Source organism: Bufo gargarizans, chromosome 3 (genome assembly GCF_014858855.1).
Source record: "Bufo gargarizans isolate SCDJY-AF-19 chromosome 3, ASM1485885v1, whole genome shotgun sequence".
NCBI lineage: Eukaryota > Metazoa > Chordata > Amphibia > Anura > Bufonidae > Bufo > Bufo gargarizans.
In genome coordinates, this window is record NC_058082.1 from 20,908,674 (window position 1) to 20,926,579 (window position 17,906).

Genomic DNA, 17,906 nt, shown 5'->3' on the forward strand with positions numbered 1-17,906 from the left:
GGTATGTCTGGGTTCAGCTTTGAACCCGGACAACCCCTTTAAAGGGGTCCAGCAGGCCAAAATTAGACAAATGGCTAGAATGATATAAAAAAATCGATACCCTCACTACTCAGCCAATCACGATCATTCTCCTATTTCCTGTGTGTCAAACTTGGACCCGGAAGTGGAAACCAACGGAGTTGGAACAAGGGATCGATGAGGGTATTGATTATTTTACAATATACCATAACTTTATGAACCACTGGAGCCTTTTAACTATGGGGCTGAGATTTCTAATGAAGATAATTCGCAAAGTTGCTTGTTTTGGTTTTAGTCGGTTCAGGGTCATCGGAGCACAATTCATTGCTCAGATATTACTGTATTTAATTCTTAGGGGGACATTGTCGTAAAAATGTCTCGAACTCTTCTTGCTTCATGAAGTCGGAAATTCAGAAACCTTATTAGGGCTTGTTCACATGAATGTAAGGGCTCTGTGCCCGTGCTGCGGGTCACATACGGCGGTTCCGCAATACACCAGCCATGTGCATTCCGCATCACAGATGCGGACCCATTCACTTGAATGGGTCCGCAAATCCGGAGATGCGGAACGGAGCGGAAGCACAGAACGGAGCCCCACAGAAGGACTACGTAGTGCTTCTTTGGTCTTCCGTTCCGTGCTTCCGTTCCACAAAAAGATCGAACTTGTTCTATCTTTTTGCGGAACGGACGGATCGCGGACCCCATTCAAGCGAATGGGTCTGCGATCCGCATGTGGCTGCCCCACGGTCGGTGCCCGTGCATTGCGGACTACAATTTGTGGCCTGCAGCGTGGGCACAGAGCCCTTACGTTCGTGTGAACAAGCCCTTACAGACAGATTTGACGTCCTTGCCCTCCCCTGCTGTGCGCAATTTATTTATATCCGTACACATCCCATTTTCCATCATCTTTAGCCGGAGAAGTGACAGATACATGTCATTTAACAAACTCTTTGGGGACTATTAATCAGTCCACGGGGAGGAGATGACACACAGTGATCACATCATTACAAGGTACTTTATGTCGCACCAGATTATCTCCACTCCCTTCTCCAATGAACTAAAAATAATTGGTGCCGCTCTATAACGTACACCTCAGGTCTGAAAAATCACTGCAGCCCTGTGAATTAACGCCAGGAACATTGGCTCATTGAAGTCGTTCCCGATGGTTTGCAGCTTGGTCGGCATCTGTATAAAACAATGCTACAAAAGTCACAAGCATCAATAAGAATCAGCCGATGATAAAACGCTGCACTTGTAATAGGAATACTCGATGGCTGCCAGGAACTGACGAAGGTGAAGAGGTGGAAGTAGGTTTGTCACATCTACAGGGTCTGCTCGGTGTCAGTTGGTAAATAAAACCTTTATCAAAGGGAGGCATCAAGAGCGGGCACAGGCACCGAAGCCAAAAAACTGCACAAAAAAATAAACATTGTTGGATCTAGCGTCCAAATATTAACAGATGTCAAGGTGTTTGAAGTCTTATTTTAAGACAGACTTGTTGTCAGCAAAGAATAATAGTTCCTCAGAAAGAAAGGTCTGCAAAAAAAAAAGATAGATTGATATGAGATATACATAGACAGACAGACAGATTGATAGATAGATAGATAGATAGATAGATAGATAGACCCGCTATGACATCTTTTATAATCAGCAGCTGGAACATCCAAGGTCTGAACGAGTCAGCCTTTGGATGTAAAGTAAATGAGCCAGACTTTACCCAGAGCTTGAGAAACATCGACATTCAAATCCTTCGAGAAACATAGGACTAAGACAGAGAGCGAGTCCCTGGTACCCACTGGATACAAGGAAATCTCTGTCCCAGCCCTGAAAAATAAAACCATCAAACTTGACCGCTGTTCGGGAGGAATACTAGTGTAGTATAAAGCGGAGCTCCATGAGCAGATCAGACCAGTGAAACGTTGAAACAGCCACATCTGGATCAGAATAGACCGCTCCATCCTCACCTCTCAGTCCGACATCTACCTCTGTGCGGCCTACTTACCACCACCTGAGTCCCCCTACTACAACCCAGAATGCTTTGAGATCCTGCAAAGGGAAGCAACCCACTATCAAACTCTGGGCAAAGTCCTTATCATGGGAGACCTCAATGCCAGAACAGGCTGAGAAATAGACTACCGGACCACACATGGAAACACCTATATATATGGACCACACAGATCTACAACGACAGCTCAGTACATACAGAGAGGAACAGTTACGACAGCACGGTAAATAAAAGTGGCCAAAAATTGTTGAATCTTTGCCGAAGCCTAGGACTCCACATCCTCAATGGTCACACCAAGGGAGACTCTCTAGGAAGGACAACATTAAACTCCCATGTGGCTAGCAGCGTAGTGGACTATGCCATTACAGACATGGACCCTGCAAACATTGGTGCCTTCATAGTCAGTCCACAATCGCACCTGTCTGATCACAACCAAACATCCCTATATATTAAGTCCACAAACAAACCACCAGGACAAATACCTCAGCAGGTCGGGCTCTTCACACTACCTCCATCTTATAAGTGGTCCAAGACATCGGCTCAGAAATAGAGCAAAGCCTATAAAGAAGTGCACAATAAACCAGAAATCCAAGGGATGCTCTACTACTTCAACAACAAGGTGTTTGAGATAAACATAGAAGGAGTCAATCAAGCTGTAAGAGACCTTAATATATTTTACACCATGGCAGAAATGGCTGACCTGAAAAAGTACAGCCATCTGAATCAAAAAGAAGATAACCCCAACACTTGGTTTGATGAGGAGTGCAAAGCTGTACGGAAGACCTTAAGATCGTCCTCAATTAAAAAGCATAGAGATCCCAACAACACCAACTTGCGGGAAGTCTACAACACAACGCAGAGGCAATACAAAACCCTCCTCAGAAGGAAAAAGTAAGAATATACCTCAACCAAACTTACACAGCTTCAAGATGCCCTCCAAGATAACTCCTTCTGGGAACTATGGAACCACCTGGTCACAAATGAGAAGAAAAACAATGTCCATATTCAGAACGGCAACATCTGGCTCCAGTATTTCAGAGACCTCTACAGAGACATCCCAAGAGCAGAACATAACCCAGACCAAGAACAAATGAGGTCAAAACTAAAGAGCATGGAAGACATACTTAAAGATTTCCAAAACTCTCTAGACTCAGCCATAGCAAAACTGTTCATTATTGTGCTGAGTGCTGGCTACTTCCCTCATGCCTGGAACCAAGGTGTCATAACCTCAATACACAAGAGCAGGGACAGGTATGACCTGGCCAACTACAGAGGGATATGTGTCAGCAGCAATCTGGGGAAACTATTTAACAATATCCTGAACCAGAGAATCCTCGGCTTTCTCACTCAGCACAATGTACTCAGTAAAAGCCAAGCAGGGTTCATGCCAAACCATTGCACCACAGATCACGTCTACACCCTGCACCGCCTCATCTAAAGCCTTGTCCACAACACAAAGAAGGGAAAGATATACGCTTGTTTTGTGGACTTCAAAAAGGCCTTCGACTCGGTGTGGCACCCAGGATTGGAGAGCGGAATAGGAGGAAAGACATACAACATCATCAAAAGCTCCTACACAGAGAACTGATGCAACGTGAAGGTAAATGGGAAAAGAACGGCTTACTTCCAGCAGAGTCGAGGAGTCAGACAGGGCTGCAGCCTCAGTCCAACTCTCTTTAACATTTACATCAACAAGCTGTCAGCGGCTCTGGAGTCCTCCTCAACACAGGGTCTCATATTCTGTGACATTGAGGTGAAATTTCTTCTGTATGCGGATGACCTTCTCCTACTATCACCAACTGAGAAAGGTCTCCAAGACAGCTAGTCATTCTGGAAAAATTCATCACCACACGGGCCCTTTCCATCATTTTAATAAAGACCAACACTGTGGTGTTCTAGATAAGGAAACACCACAGTGTTTCCAGGCCCCCTACCTTCACGCTACACAACCAGGCCCCCTACCTTCACGCTACACAACCGCCCTCTTACAGCCACCAACAGGTACACCTACCTGGGCCTGATAATTGACCAGATTGGGATCTTCAAATCAGCCATTGAGATGCTGAAAGACAAAGCAGACCTTCTACAACATCAGAAGACGACTGTACCACCTCAAGATAGATAGATATGAGAAATAGATATAAAGGGAATCAACAAGGTAAAAGAGGAAAGAATATTTAAAAGAAGAAAAACTGCTACAAGAGGACATAGTTTTAAAAGTAATATCAGGAAGTATTACTTTACTGAGAGAGTAGTGGATGCATGGAATAGCCTTCCTGCAGAAGTGGCAGCTGCAAATACAGTGAAGGAGTTTAAGCATGCATGGGATAGGCATAAGGCCATCCTTCATATAAGATAGGGCCAGGGGCTATCCATAGTATTTAGTATATTGGGCAGACTAGATGGGCCAAATGGTTCTTATCTGCCGACACATTCTATAGATATGAGAGATAGATGGATATGAGAGATAGATAGATAGAAGGAATCTGTCACAAGGAAATTCACTAATTCACTTATAAAGCAGGCACATTGGGGAGATTTATCGAAATGGTGTAAAGGAAAACTAGGCACACGGTCTGCCGGAGGATTTGCCTACTTTAATTATGATGTCTGCGCCTCGTTGAAATGCCGATGTGTCCTTTCACTAGTGTTATTAGAGAAGAAGTGAAAATGCCTGCAAAAATCACCAAGAGCTCCAACATGCTAGTTTATTTTATTTTTTTTAAAGCTAGAAAGACCAAAAAAATCCATCTAATTAACCAATACGCCAGTAGCAAAAAAAAGCACTTGTGAGACCTATGCAGGCTCGGAATGGCCCACAAGGGAACAGGTGGATCCCCCGGTGGGCCCCTGACATAGGTGGGCCTCCAGCACAGCATTTCAACTAGCCTATATCTATTTAAAAACTGGGTGGATTATTTAACAAACTACCCAGTTTTTTTTTATTGACACATCAGGAGACTACGATGGCTTCTTGGAAGGCAGCCAGTATCGTCTTTCCCCTGGGCCCAATAATCAATGGGACAGGGGCAGCACGTGTGTGCTCCCAGTGGTTATGTCACTGATCATGTGATCAGCGGGATGCCGGTAGCAGAAGGTTAGCCGATAGCACAACCATAATACGGGCAATAGTTACAGGAATAGGGTTGATTTCCACTGACAGACAGCAGAGGCCCCCTGAGAGAAATCTGCTCTTCATCTACTAATTTTGGAATCTTATTGGTTGCCAAGGGCAACACCACCACAACCAAAATTGTGTAAAAACTGTACAAAATACAGCACTAGCGGTGTTGCCTATGGCAACCCATCAGGTTCCAACTTTCTTCCTAAAAGCAATGGCTAGGAAGTGATAGCACGGTATTGATTTGTTACCATTAGCAACAGCACTGTTCTTTGTCTGCACTAGTTTGTATTAATAGTTTAACATTTTATACATATATTTTTTATTCAGGATGACGCTGATGTGGAATGGAAATTTGCCAGGGCCAAGCTTTGGTTTTCGTACTTTGAGGAAGGAAGGACCCTTCCAGTGCCATTCAACTTGGTTCCAAGTCCTAAATCTTTTGTTTACGTTGCGCTGAAAATAAAATCCTTTCTTCCGAGAATCCTTTCCTGCCACTCAAGGGGTTTACAGGAGGACTCCGAGATGAACAAGGTATACGAGGCTCGTTTTCATACCTTTTCTACCTATGCAGTGTTTTTTATGTACATTATGTTTGTTTGTACCTTACAAATACATACTGTATGCATCCAGGCCAGGGCCTAGCATGTGCCCCAAGAGCTGTGTGCCAGAAGGAGGCTTAAACCCTCCCTGTCCTGTGATGGTACACCACATAAATGGTGCTGGCATGGGAGCCAGCTATAATAAACAGCTGGGCATTCCAGGATCGGAGCTAGCTGCATTTTGCTAAAAACACAAAAAATGCTAGAGAAAACACATATAAGCAAAAATGTCATAATGCACTATAGACTTTAAAGTCAACATCCTTTATTAATCATTTATAAAGGTCACTGTAATTTTGTAATATATATATTTTTCCTTTATTGCTACTGTCTCCCGTTCTGGGCTGTGGTCACATGACCATGTCCATGCAGCTCTTTCTTATTTCCTGCGATGTTATGTCCATGGGTGGGGCAGTGATAGGGGAGTGTCTATGTAACTAGCTGGGTGGGAGGAGCTATAGACTAGCTGGGTGTTAGGGCAGTGATAGGGGAGTGTCTATGTAACTAGCTGGGTGGGAGGAGCTATAGACTAGCTGGGTGTTAGAGGCAGTAATAGGGGAGTGTCCATGTTACCAGCTGGTGGGAGGAGCTATTGACTAGCTGGGTGTTGTTAGGGGTGGTGATAGGGGAGTGTCCATGTAACTAGCTGAGTGGGAGGAGCTATAAACTAGCTGGGCGTTGTTAGAGGCAGTGATAGGGGTGTGTCCATGTAACTAGCTGGGTGGATGTAATAAACCAGAAGGATTGGGCTACATGGTGAAAACGGGTTAGGAGAGTTCAACTTGTAAAAAAAAAAGCATGGAAAAGATAAGATAAGCAGCTACATGGGCATATCTGTTAAATACTGTAGTAATCCTGGAAACCCAGTATGAGACTGGCGCCATCTTCCTCATATTAAAGGAAAAATGTTCCTCCTGACACCACATACAGATTGGATCAATCAATCTCTAGGAATCAACTACATATAATTTAAATAACTATTTATTTTGGTTGGGGCATCCAGGCCCCTCTTGAACTCTTTTAGTGAACTCACCATCACCACCTCCTCAGGCAGAGAGTTCCATAGTTTCACTGCTTTTACCGTAAAGAATCCTCTTCTATGCTGATGATGAAACCTTTTTTCCTTTACAATTAGTGGATGACCTCTTGTCATAGTTCTGTCTTTTTTACGAACTAAGCAGACCTCAGTTTGTCATTCCTTCTTGCCAACGGTTAACATATCATAGAGGAAGTCCATGCAGCTGCTGCGGAGTCCAGCCCTGATTTGTCTCATCTTTTTTTGACTTGGTGGCCACACAAATACATAGACGTCTTGTGACGGAGTATCAAAAAAATCTGCTTTTTTAAAGCTGGTCATCCTGTGTTACACATCTTAGGATATCTTGAGCCAAGAGGAAAGGTAAAGAAGGACACATTTGTATGCAGCCCACAGATTCCGTTTAGGTCATCCCCTCTGCACCAGCTCTGCTATCTCCTACAGTTCTTTGCATTGCGGGAATATTCATCTCATAAACTGTTGACCTTTGTCTTGGTGCCTTCCATTTTCCCATGTAATATCCACACTGTGCCTACAGATGGGTTCACTTTAATTCCAGTCCAATCTTATCTCTATAGAACATCTCTCCGTAGAACACAATGGCCTTAATTACTTGACTTATCTCCGTGCTGAACTTTACACCATGTTGGCTGAAGGAAATGGCATGTCTATGACGTTTGATCAGCAAGCAGGGGCCCAGCTGTTTCTGTTCTCCGCGCTGTAATTAAAATCAGGGGCTCTTGTGTTCCCGCTCGTGGGTTTCCCGTTTGTTGGAGTTGGATCCTGTTTAGTTTCTCGAGATCGTATCTCTTCGTAACAAAAGGAAAATGGACACCATTGCCGTTCTCAGGATTGCTGGGGTCCGGCCGAGCACTTTCATAATGTACTTTGAAACTGAACTAAATTTGAGGTTCTTTAGATTTTTTTTCCCCCTGATTTCTTTTAAAGGTTATTTTACAGCTGAGGATTTACTTCCAGCAGGAACACGAAGAAACGTTCTTTTCTTACAAGCACAAATACTAAGGGCGGGTTCACATGAGCGCTACGAATTCCGTCATTGTTTTCCGTTATAACATGGACATAACGGAATTCGTAAGACAGAATTCAAAACGGAAACCTTTACAGGCATTCCGTTTTGATCCGTCATAATAGAAGTCTATGGGCAAGCAGAACGGATCCGGCTGGTTTCCTGTCGACAGGACTTTCTTTTCCATCCTTCATAACGGAAACCAGACGGGTCCTTTATGCTTGCCCATAGACCTCTATTATGACGGATAAAAATGGAGTGCCTGTAAAGGTTTCCGTTTTGAATTCCGTCTTACGAATTCCATTATTTTCCGTTATAACCATGTTATAACGGAAAACAATAACGGAATTCGTAACACTGATGTGAACCCACTCTAATTTGCAGAAATCCATATCATGCACGTAGCAGGATTACAGCTTCCAGGTCTGAGTTGGATGGAGATGAGTCGCCGTATGTTATACAGAAGCATTTCTGTATATATTGTGGGGTGAATTAAATTATCATCAGGGCACTTCTTGAATTTAGTTTTTGATTGTGTGCGCGTTGGAATAATTTTAGCCAAATTGATAAAATGTCGCACATGGTTTGATAAACTTTGCACAACTTAAACATTACACTTTTGTCTAGACATATGACTACGGGGGTTTTCTCTGAGTTCAGTATTGATGGGATATCCACAGGATAGGTTATCTATATGAGTGGTGGGGGTCCGACTCCCGACACCCCCACCGATCTCTTTACAGAATACCAAGCACAGCGCTGTACATTGTATAGTGGCCATGCTTGGTATTGCAGCTTAACCCTAGTCACTTGAATGTGACTGCTTTGCACATAGGCCATGTGACCGATGATCGTGATGACACTGGCCTAGGTCGTGACCTCTTCGATCAGCTGATTGGCAGGCATTGCGTGAAAATTGATAATCTATCCTGAGAACAGGTCATCAATATTCCAATCCTGGAAAAACCCTTGTAGTGATAAATCTGGAGTGAAAATCATTAACCAAGCTAACGATGCCCACTTTTCCATGCGCCAAAATTTGTTTTTGGTTTTTTTTACACCAGAAAACTGAGGATAGGCCCCAAATCCAGTTACCCTAAAAGGGTTCTCCAGAACTTAGGTACTGATAGTCTATTTTCAGGATAGCCAGAAAAAATGTCACACTAGGGAAACCCTAGGGAAAACTGCTGCTCATGTCTTTGAGTGCTCTGCCCACATTTATTCATATTTTCAGGATAGGTCATGAATTTCCAATTGTGGCGGTCCAAAAACCCTGCAACCCCGCAATCAGCTGTTTTGGACAGCTGTGTAGTTTTTGGCACCGGAATACAACTCCCATCAGTTATGTCCACTGTGTAGTGGCACAGCCTTAAGGCATGTTCACACGACCGTGTGAAGCCCGTGCCCGTGCTGTGGACCGCAAATTGCGGTCCGAAATGCACCGGCACCGTCTGTGGGGCAGCCACATGGGGATCGCCGACCCATTTACTTGAATGGGTCAGCAATCTGTCCGTTCCGCAAAGTTCTATCTTTTTGCAGTGCGGAAGCACGGAACGGAACCCCAGAAAGCACTCTGTAGTGCTTCCGTAGTGTTCTATTCCGTGCTTCCGTTCCGCATCTCCGGATTTGTGGACCCATTGAAGTGAATGGGTCCGCATCCGTGATACGGAATGCAAATGGAACGGTGCCCGTGTATTGCGGGTCCGCAAATGCGGTCCACAATACGGCAACGGGCATCACACGTTCGTGTGAATGAGCCCTTACACATTGGACATTGTGCTTCTGGCTCAGTCCACTGTATAGTCCACTGGCTGCCCAAAACAGCTGATCAGTGGAGGTGGCTGGTGAAAGACCTTCACTGACCTGATATTGATGACCTGAGGTAGGGCATCTATATATAAGTACTGCAAAATCCCTTAAAATCCCTTCTTGTAATTACACCAGCTCATCGCTGCAATGTCGATGACGAGCAGGTAAACAATAAAGGGAAGGCTATGCTCGCATGGAGTGTGGTCTTCTTTTCAACTAGCTGATCGGCGAGCGTGCCAGGTGTCGGACCTAAGGATAGATCATCAATAATAAAATACGGGAAAAGCCCTTTAAGGACTCCAATTTCTAATGAAACCAATTGAATACAATATGGCAGGCTGCAAAGCACATAACAACCATTGGGTGGCAGCACATGTAGGTTAAAGAGGTTATCGGAGCCTGGAAATGCTCCCCCATTTGCCGGGCCCCTCTCACTGAATATACTTACCTGGCTCCCCGCTCCCTGCACCGCTCCTGGTCCCCGCTCACGAATGAAAACTTCCGGGGGGAAGGTTGGCGGGAATCTAGGGAGGCTTGTGCCCGTCACTGCCTGCCATTGTCTGCCACTAGAAACCCCCTGCCCCCCAACACCTGATGTTTTCATCCACGCATGGGTAGAAGCAGCAGCGGCAGTGGGGGGACCAGGTAAGCGGGGAGCAGGGAGCCAGGTAAGTATATTCAGTGTGAGGGGCCCGGCATATGGGGGGAGCAGTTCCAGGCTCCGATAACCTCTTTAACCTACATGTTTTTTGCGCTATGTCTGGTTAAATCGATTCTCTACCACGAAGCAGGAGGAAATTTGGCTTTGCGGCGAATTTAATTTATCCTGAAACTCGTATCGAAGTCCCGCTCAACACTAGAAGCCACCCTTATGCTTCATTTCACATGTCAGTGTTCAGTCAGTGATTTCCATCAGTGATTTTGATCGAAAACCAGGTGTGGCTCTAAACACAGAACAGGTGCAGATCTTTCCCTCAGGCCTCATGCACAAGGCCGTTGTTTTGGTCCACATCCGAGCCTCAGTTTTGGCGGCTCGGATGCGGACCCATTCACATCCGTTGCTCCGTTCCGTGGTCCGCAAAAAATATATAACCTGTCCTATTCTTGTCCGCGTTTTGGCTCACAATCACTGATGGAAATCACTGACCGAACACTGATGTATGAATGAGGCTTTATGGTGTATTTCAAGAGAGGGGAGTTCATACTAAATTTTGCAAAATAAATGAGAATTGGGGCCCTCCGATTCCATGGGCCCCAGAGCACCTCCGAGAACGGCTGCTGTGGTGCATACAGCACTGGATATTACAGCCGGTTCAGACCTGAGCGTTTTACAGCGCGTTCCTACGCGCTGTAAAACGCTCAACAGGCAAGAACCAATGATTCCCTATGGGAATGGTTGTCACCTGAGCGTTTTAAAGCGCGTACGATCGCGCTGTAAAACGCCCGACGCCCCAAGAAGTACAGGAGCTTCTTTGGGGCGTCTTGTCGCGCGTTCCCGTACATAGACTTCAGCGGGAACGCGCGACAATGGGCGTTCGCTTGTCTCTGTATGCGCGATTGCAAACGCCCGTACAATCGCGCATACAGAGTGTACGTTCAGTACGCTCAGGTCTGAACCCAGCCTAAAGGTATCGGTTTCATGGTTTCTGATCTAGCAGCTCAGTGTAAATTCCGGATGTCCTCCTAGATGTCCGGAGCATAAATCATTCACACGTCTGTGAAATCACATCTAATGGAATTTCACATTTCTGTCAGCAGCCATTGTCTGCTGCTAGGCGGATAGCGGCGCAGTAGGAAGGAGCGGCCGAGACGTGATGAATACAAATGTTTGCGGCATGCTTGTGCTCGTTATTCTAATGAGGAGATTGAAGGAGATACAATTTATAGCACAAAGACAGTGATTTGTTTAAAACAAGATTACGAGCAGACTGCCGGACATCATTTCAAAACCGCGCCAATCAATACTCATATTTGCATCTATAGTACCATGGACGTTCCTGAGCTGAATGCTGATACATAGGAAAATGTTTTTGTGCATACCTTTTTTATTCAGAATTTTTCCTATCATGATTTTTATAATGGGAGGAACATTTTCTGTGTCCTAGTCATTGGTTTCTACGTTTCTACATTCTAGTGTTGGTCCTATGTTTATATGTGTCCGCATTGCTGAGAAAAATGATGTTTTTATATATGCAAATGAGCCTCTAGGAGCAACGGGGGCGTTACCATTACACCTAGAGGCCCTGCTCTCTCTGCAACTGCTGCTCTCTTTTCACTTTGATAAACAGGGCCAGGCAATGAAAACATCATGACAACTGGCCCTGTCACAGAGGGTACAGCAGTTGTAGAGAGAGCAGAGCCTCTAGGTGTAACGGTAACGCCCCAGTTGCTCCTAGAGGCTCATTTGCATATATGAAAACATCATTTTTCTCAGCAATGTGGGCACATATGAACATGGGACCAACACAGATGTCTTCAGCTGCCAAGCGCACAGGTAATAGGTCAGCCAGTGTCATAGGTACAAATCTGCTGACAGATGCCCTTTAAGAGACCCGCTGATGGACTTTATACTAAAGCTGGCATGTGTAATCCCAGTTTTAGTGTATCTGCCCCATTGTGTGATCTACCAGGACATCGGAGGTCTCTTTCTTGCTTACAAGAGTGGCCGTCACTTTTCGGACCCATTCACCTCCGGTTCTGACAGGATAAGTGAATGTCTCTGTTGCCTCAGCATTTTCGACTGCCATACTTCCCGCATAGACAAGATATAAATACAGTAACAGTGTCAGACTGGGGTTCCTGGGTCCACTAAAGGAAATTGTTCTCAAAACCCAACCCCTGTAATAAAGTTTAATAGGATTTGAATCATAGAAATAGACCCAAATGGCAAGTTATTGGATCCAAAGGCAGTTCCAACATTTTTTTTTCTCATGAATCTTTGGGGTCCATCATGGTATCAGAGCTTGGGCCCACCGGAGGATCCTCTGGTACTCTAGTGGGTCAATCTGATCCTATATGGACAAGTGCAGTAAATTATTAGCATCAAGGGTGTGTGTATGGCTGCTGCATAGTTGTCAACAATCCTGAATTTGCAGGGATTGTCCCTAATTTTCGGAGCCAGTCCCAACAAATTTAGGCTGTCCTGGGCCAAAAACGGATGAGGCTTATGTAAATAGTGCCCATAAGTGGTCGGTCCTCGGTAGGTTTGGAGACATTTCCAGGGTCGGTGCTTGTATGACCTAAATTTACCACCTGCAGTGTTGGTAGGTATGCTTGTGCTAGACTTTTGAAGAGAGAACCCTGCCCTGGTTGGTCAATTTCCCTTTGCTATTGTAGCGATAAGCTGTGCAGGACTCACTTCTCAACCGACCCAACATTTTTAGCATACAGTTCGGGTAGGAAACTGGCCCAGAGGTCATAGACTGGGTTTCCAGGATTTAGATATTGATGACCTATGCTCAGGATAGGTTCATCAATATCACACTGGTGGGGAATCGAAACTCAGCACTTCCAACAAATAGCTGTTCCATGCAGCCGCTGGCACCAGAAACTACGGAGAGGACAGAAGGCTCTGTACCCTGTGTAGTTTCCGGCACTGGTGGACTACAGCTCAGCTCCCATTCACCGTGCTGTCATATCCCCGCATGTCCACTATGCAGTGTACGGAGCCTTCTGCTTCGAGCTTCATCTATTGTATAGTTTGAAGAACCAGCGGATGCATGGAATAGCTGATCGTGGGGCTGCCAGGTGTAGGACCCTCACCGAACTGATATTGAGGACATGTACCTAGGACATAGGTCATTAATAGAGATGAGCGAAGTTTACAAAAATTTGATTCAGCTGCTTCGACGAATTTCACTAAGAAATTAGCTTTGTGATGAATTACTTTGTAACGAAGCATATTTCTTTTTAGGTAGTGTCCGCAATGACGGGGAATGGTAATTGCGCTGCCCGTAGTCATTGTACCCCTCAGATGTCCCATTCATCGCTGATTGCGGCATCTGAGATAAAAAATGAGGGCTTTACTCACCTCATCCATTTGAGCGCGAAGAGACCGCCATGGCCATCTTGATTGAAGATCCCACACAAAATCTCACGTGGTGTGTGATAAAGTCAACACTCTGTCCGGCGTAGTGATGTCCTACATCACCGCGCACGAGATTTTGCCTGGGATCTTCCTTCAAGATGGCCATGGCGGACTCTTCACTCTCAAAAGGATGAGGTGAGTATGATTTTTTTTTTTTACTGCTCTTTCAGTGAAAATTGATTTGTTACCACGAAGCACGAGGAAATTCGGTTTCGCCGCGTATCGCGTTTACCCTGAAATTTGGATCAAAGTCTACCTCAATTCGCTCAACACTAGTCAATATCTCAATCCTGGAAAACCCCTTTAAAGCAGGATGGAACCACATAACCCATCATGACATATTTATGTGGTTCTCCTCGAGGGCAGCAGTAATAGAAGTGAAGCTCTTAATTGCTCCTCTGCTTGGCTGTAACTCCCTTAGAAGTGAATGGAGAGAGCCATGCACCTACACGTCCACCCAGGGGCGGACTGGGAACATAAAGTGGCCCTGGAAAAAATACTAACAGTGGCACTGTTTTGTAGGGATGAGCGAACTCGAACTGTATAGTTCGGGTTCGTACCGAATTTTGGGGTGTCCGTGACACGGACCCGAACCCGGACATTTTCGTAAAAGTCCGGGTTCGGGTTCGGTGTTCGTCGCTTTCTTCGCGCTTTTGTGACGCTTTCTTGGCGCTTTTTGAAAGGCTGCTAAGCAGCCAATCAACAAGCGTCATACTACTTGCCCCAAGAGGCCATCACAGCCATGCCTACTATTGGCATGGCTGTGATTGGCCAGAGCACCATGTGACCCAGCCTCTATTTAAGCTGGAGTCACATAGCGCCGCCCGTCACTCTGCTCTGATTAGCGTAGGGAGAGGTTGCGGCTGCGACAGTAGGGCGAGATTAGGCAGATTAACTCCTCCAAAGGACTTGATTAACTGATCGATCTGCAGCTGTGGATCATTGAGCTGCTGATCCTCAATTGCTCACTGTTTTTAGGCTGCCCAGACCGTTTGTCAGTCACATTTTTCTGGGGTGATCGGCGGCCATTTTGTGTCTTGTGGTGCGCCAGCACAAGCTGCGACCAAGTGCATTTAACCCTCAATGGTGTGGTTGTTTTTTGGCTAAAGCCTACATCAGGGTGAAGCTGTCACACCAAGTGCATTTAACCCTCAGTAGTGTGGTTGGTCAAGCTATCACACCAAGTGCATTTAACCAGCAATAGTCTGTTCATTTTTTGGCCATATACTAAATCAGGGGCAAGCTGCGCCCGTCACCAAATGCATTTAACCCTCAGTAGTGTGGTTGGTCAAGCTGTGACACCAAGTGCATTTAACCAGCAATAGTCTGTTCATTTTTTGGCCATATACTACATCAGGGGCAAGCTGCGCCCATCACCAAGTGCATTTAACCAGCAATAGTGTGGTTATTTTTTGGCCATATCCCAGTCTAATTCTGTCACTAAATCCATACCGGTCACCCAGCGCCTAAATACTAGGCCTCAAATTTATATCCCGCTAAATCTCTCGTTACCGCTGTCCTGTTGTGGCTGGGAAAGTTATTTAGTGTCCGTCAAAGCACATTTTTTGTTCTGGGTTGAAATACAATTCCCAATTTAGCAATTTAAAAATTTAGTGGTTTCTGCTGTATCAGAGCTATTTGAAATCTATCCCTAAAAGGGTATATAATATTCAAGGTGCACATAGGGTCATTCAGAATAACTTCACACACCCGCTACTGTGCATTTCCAAGTCTAATTCTGTCACTAAACCCATACCTGTCACCCAGCGCCTAAATACTAGGCCTCAAATTTATATCCAGCTAAATCTGTCCTTAGTGCTGTAGCTGGGCGAGTTATTTAGTGTCCGTTCAAGCACATTTCTTGTTCTGGGTTGAAATACAATTCCCAATTTAGCAATTTCATAATTTAGTGGTTTCTGCTGTATCAGAGCTATTTGAAATCTATCCCTAAAAGGGTATATAATATTCAAGGTGCACATTGGGTCATTCAGAATAACTTCACACACACCCGCTACTGTGTATTTCCAAGTCTAATTCTGTCACTAAACCCATACCTGTCACCCAGCGCCTAAATACTAGGCCTCAAATTTATATCCTGCTAAATCTCTCGTTAGTGCTGTAGCTGGGCGAGTTATTTAGTGTCCGTTCAAGCACATTTCTTGTTCTGGGTTGAAATACAATTCCCAATTTAGCAATTTCATAATTTAGTGGTTTCTGCTATATCAGAGCTATTTGAAATCTATCCCTAAAAGGGTATATAATATTCAAGGTGCACATTGGGTCATTCAGAATAACTTCACACACACCCGCTACTGTGTATTTCCAAGTCTAATTCTGTCACTAAACCCATACCTGTCACCCAGCGCCTAAATACTAGGCCTCAAATTTATATCCTGCTAAATCTCTCGTTAGTGCTGTAGCTGGGCGAGTTATTTAGTGTCCGTTCAAGCACATTTCTTGTTCTGGGTTGAAATACAATTCCCAATTTAGCAATTTCATAATTTAGTGGTTTCTGCTATATCAGAGCTATTTGAAATCTATCCCTAAAAGGGTATATAATATTCAAGGTGCACATTGGGTCATTCAGAATAACTTCACACACACCCGCTACTGTGTATTTCCAAGTCTAATTCTGTCACTAAACCCATACCTGTCACCCAGCGCCTAAATACTAGGCCTCAAATTTATATCCTGCTAAATCTCTCGTTAGTGCTGTAGCTGGGCGAGTTATTTAGTGTCCGTTCAAGCACATTTCTTGTTCTGGGTTGAAATACAATTCCCAATTTAGCAATTTCATAATTTAGTGGTTTCTGCTATATCAGAGCTACCGTATTTTTCGCCGTATAAGACGCACCGGCGTATAAGACGCACCTAGGTTTTTGGGGAGGAAAATAAGAAAAAAAATATTTTGAACTAATTGTGGTCTGTGGGTGATGCACTGTTATGGGGATCTGTGGGTGACACTTATAGGGGATCCTCTCTGGATGGCGCTGTTATGAGGATCTGTGTATGACAGTTATGGGGGGGATCTGTGGATGACACATATATAGCATCTTATGCTATGTGTCATCCTCAGATCCCCTCCATAAGTGTGGGGGTCGCATTTGCTTTTATAATGGGGGTGGGGGTCGCATCTGCATTTATAATGACAGCGGGGCCCGTGCAGTGACTGTATTCTACTACACGGGCCCCGCTTACTGTACAATCATATCCCTAATACCGTAGTTAATTGTTGTGTGCATGTAAAAGCATAATGAGCGATGATGAGCGCTATTACTTACAATTAGAAGCGCTTGCCGTTCGGAGCAGGGAGGAGGGAGGAGGCAGGAGGCAGGCCGGGAGGACGGGCGCTGGCAGTGTGAGTCATCCGTCATGCGCCCACGCCGCCTGCTTCATTCATGAAGCAGGCGGCGCAGGCGCGTGACGTATGACTCACACTGCCAGCGCCCGTCCTCCCGGCCTGCCTCCTCCCTCCTCTCTGCTCCCTGCTCCGAACGGCAAGCGCTTCTAATTGTAAGTAATAGCGCTCATCATCGCTCATTATGCTTTTACATGCAGTGCACACAACAATTAACTACGGTATTAGGGATATGATTGTACAGTAAGCGGGGCCCGTGTAGTAGAATACAGTCACTGCACGGGCCCCGCTGTCATTATAAATGCAGATGCCGCCCCCAGCCCCTCCTCCCTCACAGCTGATATACCCGCCGCACGGCATCGCGGCGGGTGTATCATTGAAAACTAAGCAAAATCGGCTACATTCGCCGTATAAGACGCACTGCTATTTCCCCCCCACTTTTGGGGGGGAAAAAGTGCGTCTTATACGGCGAAAAATACGGTATTTGAAATCTATCTCTAAAAGGGTATATAATATTCAAGGTGCACATTGGGTCATTCAGAATAACTTCACACACACACGCTTCTGTGCATTTCCAAGTCTAATTCTGTCACTAAATCCATACCGGTCACCCAGCGCCTAAATACTAGGCCTCAAATTTATATCCCGCTGAATTTGAATACAATACATTGGGCCAAATAATATATTTGTTGTTGTGGTGAACCATAACAATGAGAAAAACATCTAGTAAGGGACGCGGACGTGGACATGGTCGTGGTGGTGTTAGTGGACCCTCTGGTGCTGGGAGAGGACGTGGCCGTTCTGCCACATCCACACGTCCTAGTGTACCAACTACCTCAGGTC

The 17,906-nt window shown here is 45.2% G+C and overlaps 1 protein-coding gene across 1 annotated transcript in view; it reads left to right on the forward strand.

The window, feature by feature from the left end:
• Positions 1–17,906, forward strand: part of TRPC6 (transient receptor potential cation channel subfamily C member 6) — a 229,383-nt gene that overhangs the window by 181,520 nt on the left and 29,957 nt on the right. Inside the window, exon 9 of the mRNA XM_044286027.1 lies at positions 5,475–5,678. Within this exon, the coding sequence (XP_044141962.1) occupies positions 5,475–5,678 (204 nt within the window). The remainder of the gene's footprint in view (positions 1–5,474; positions 5,679–17,906) is intronic.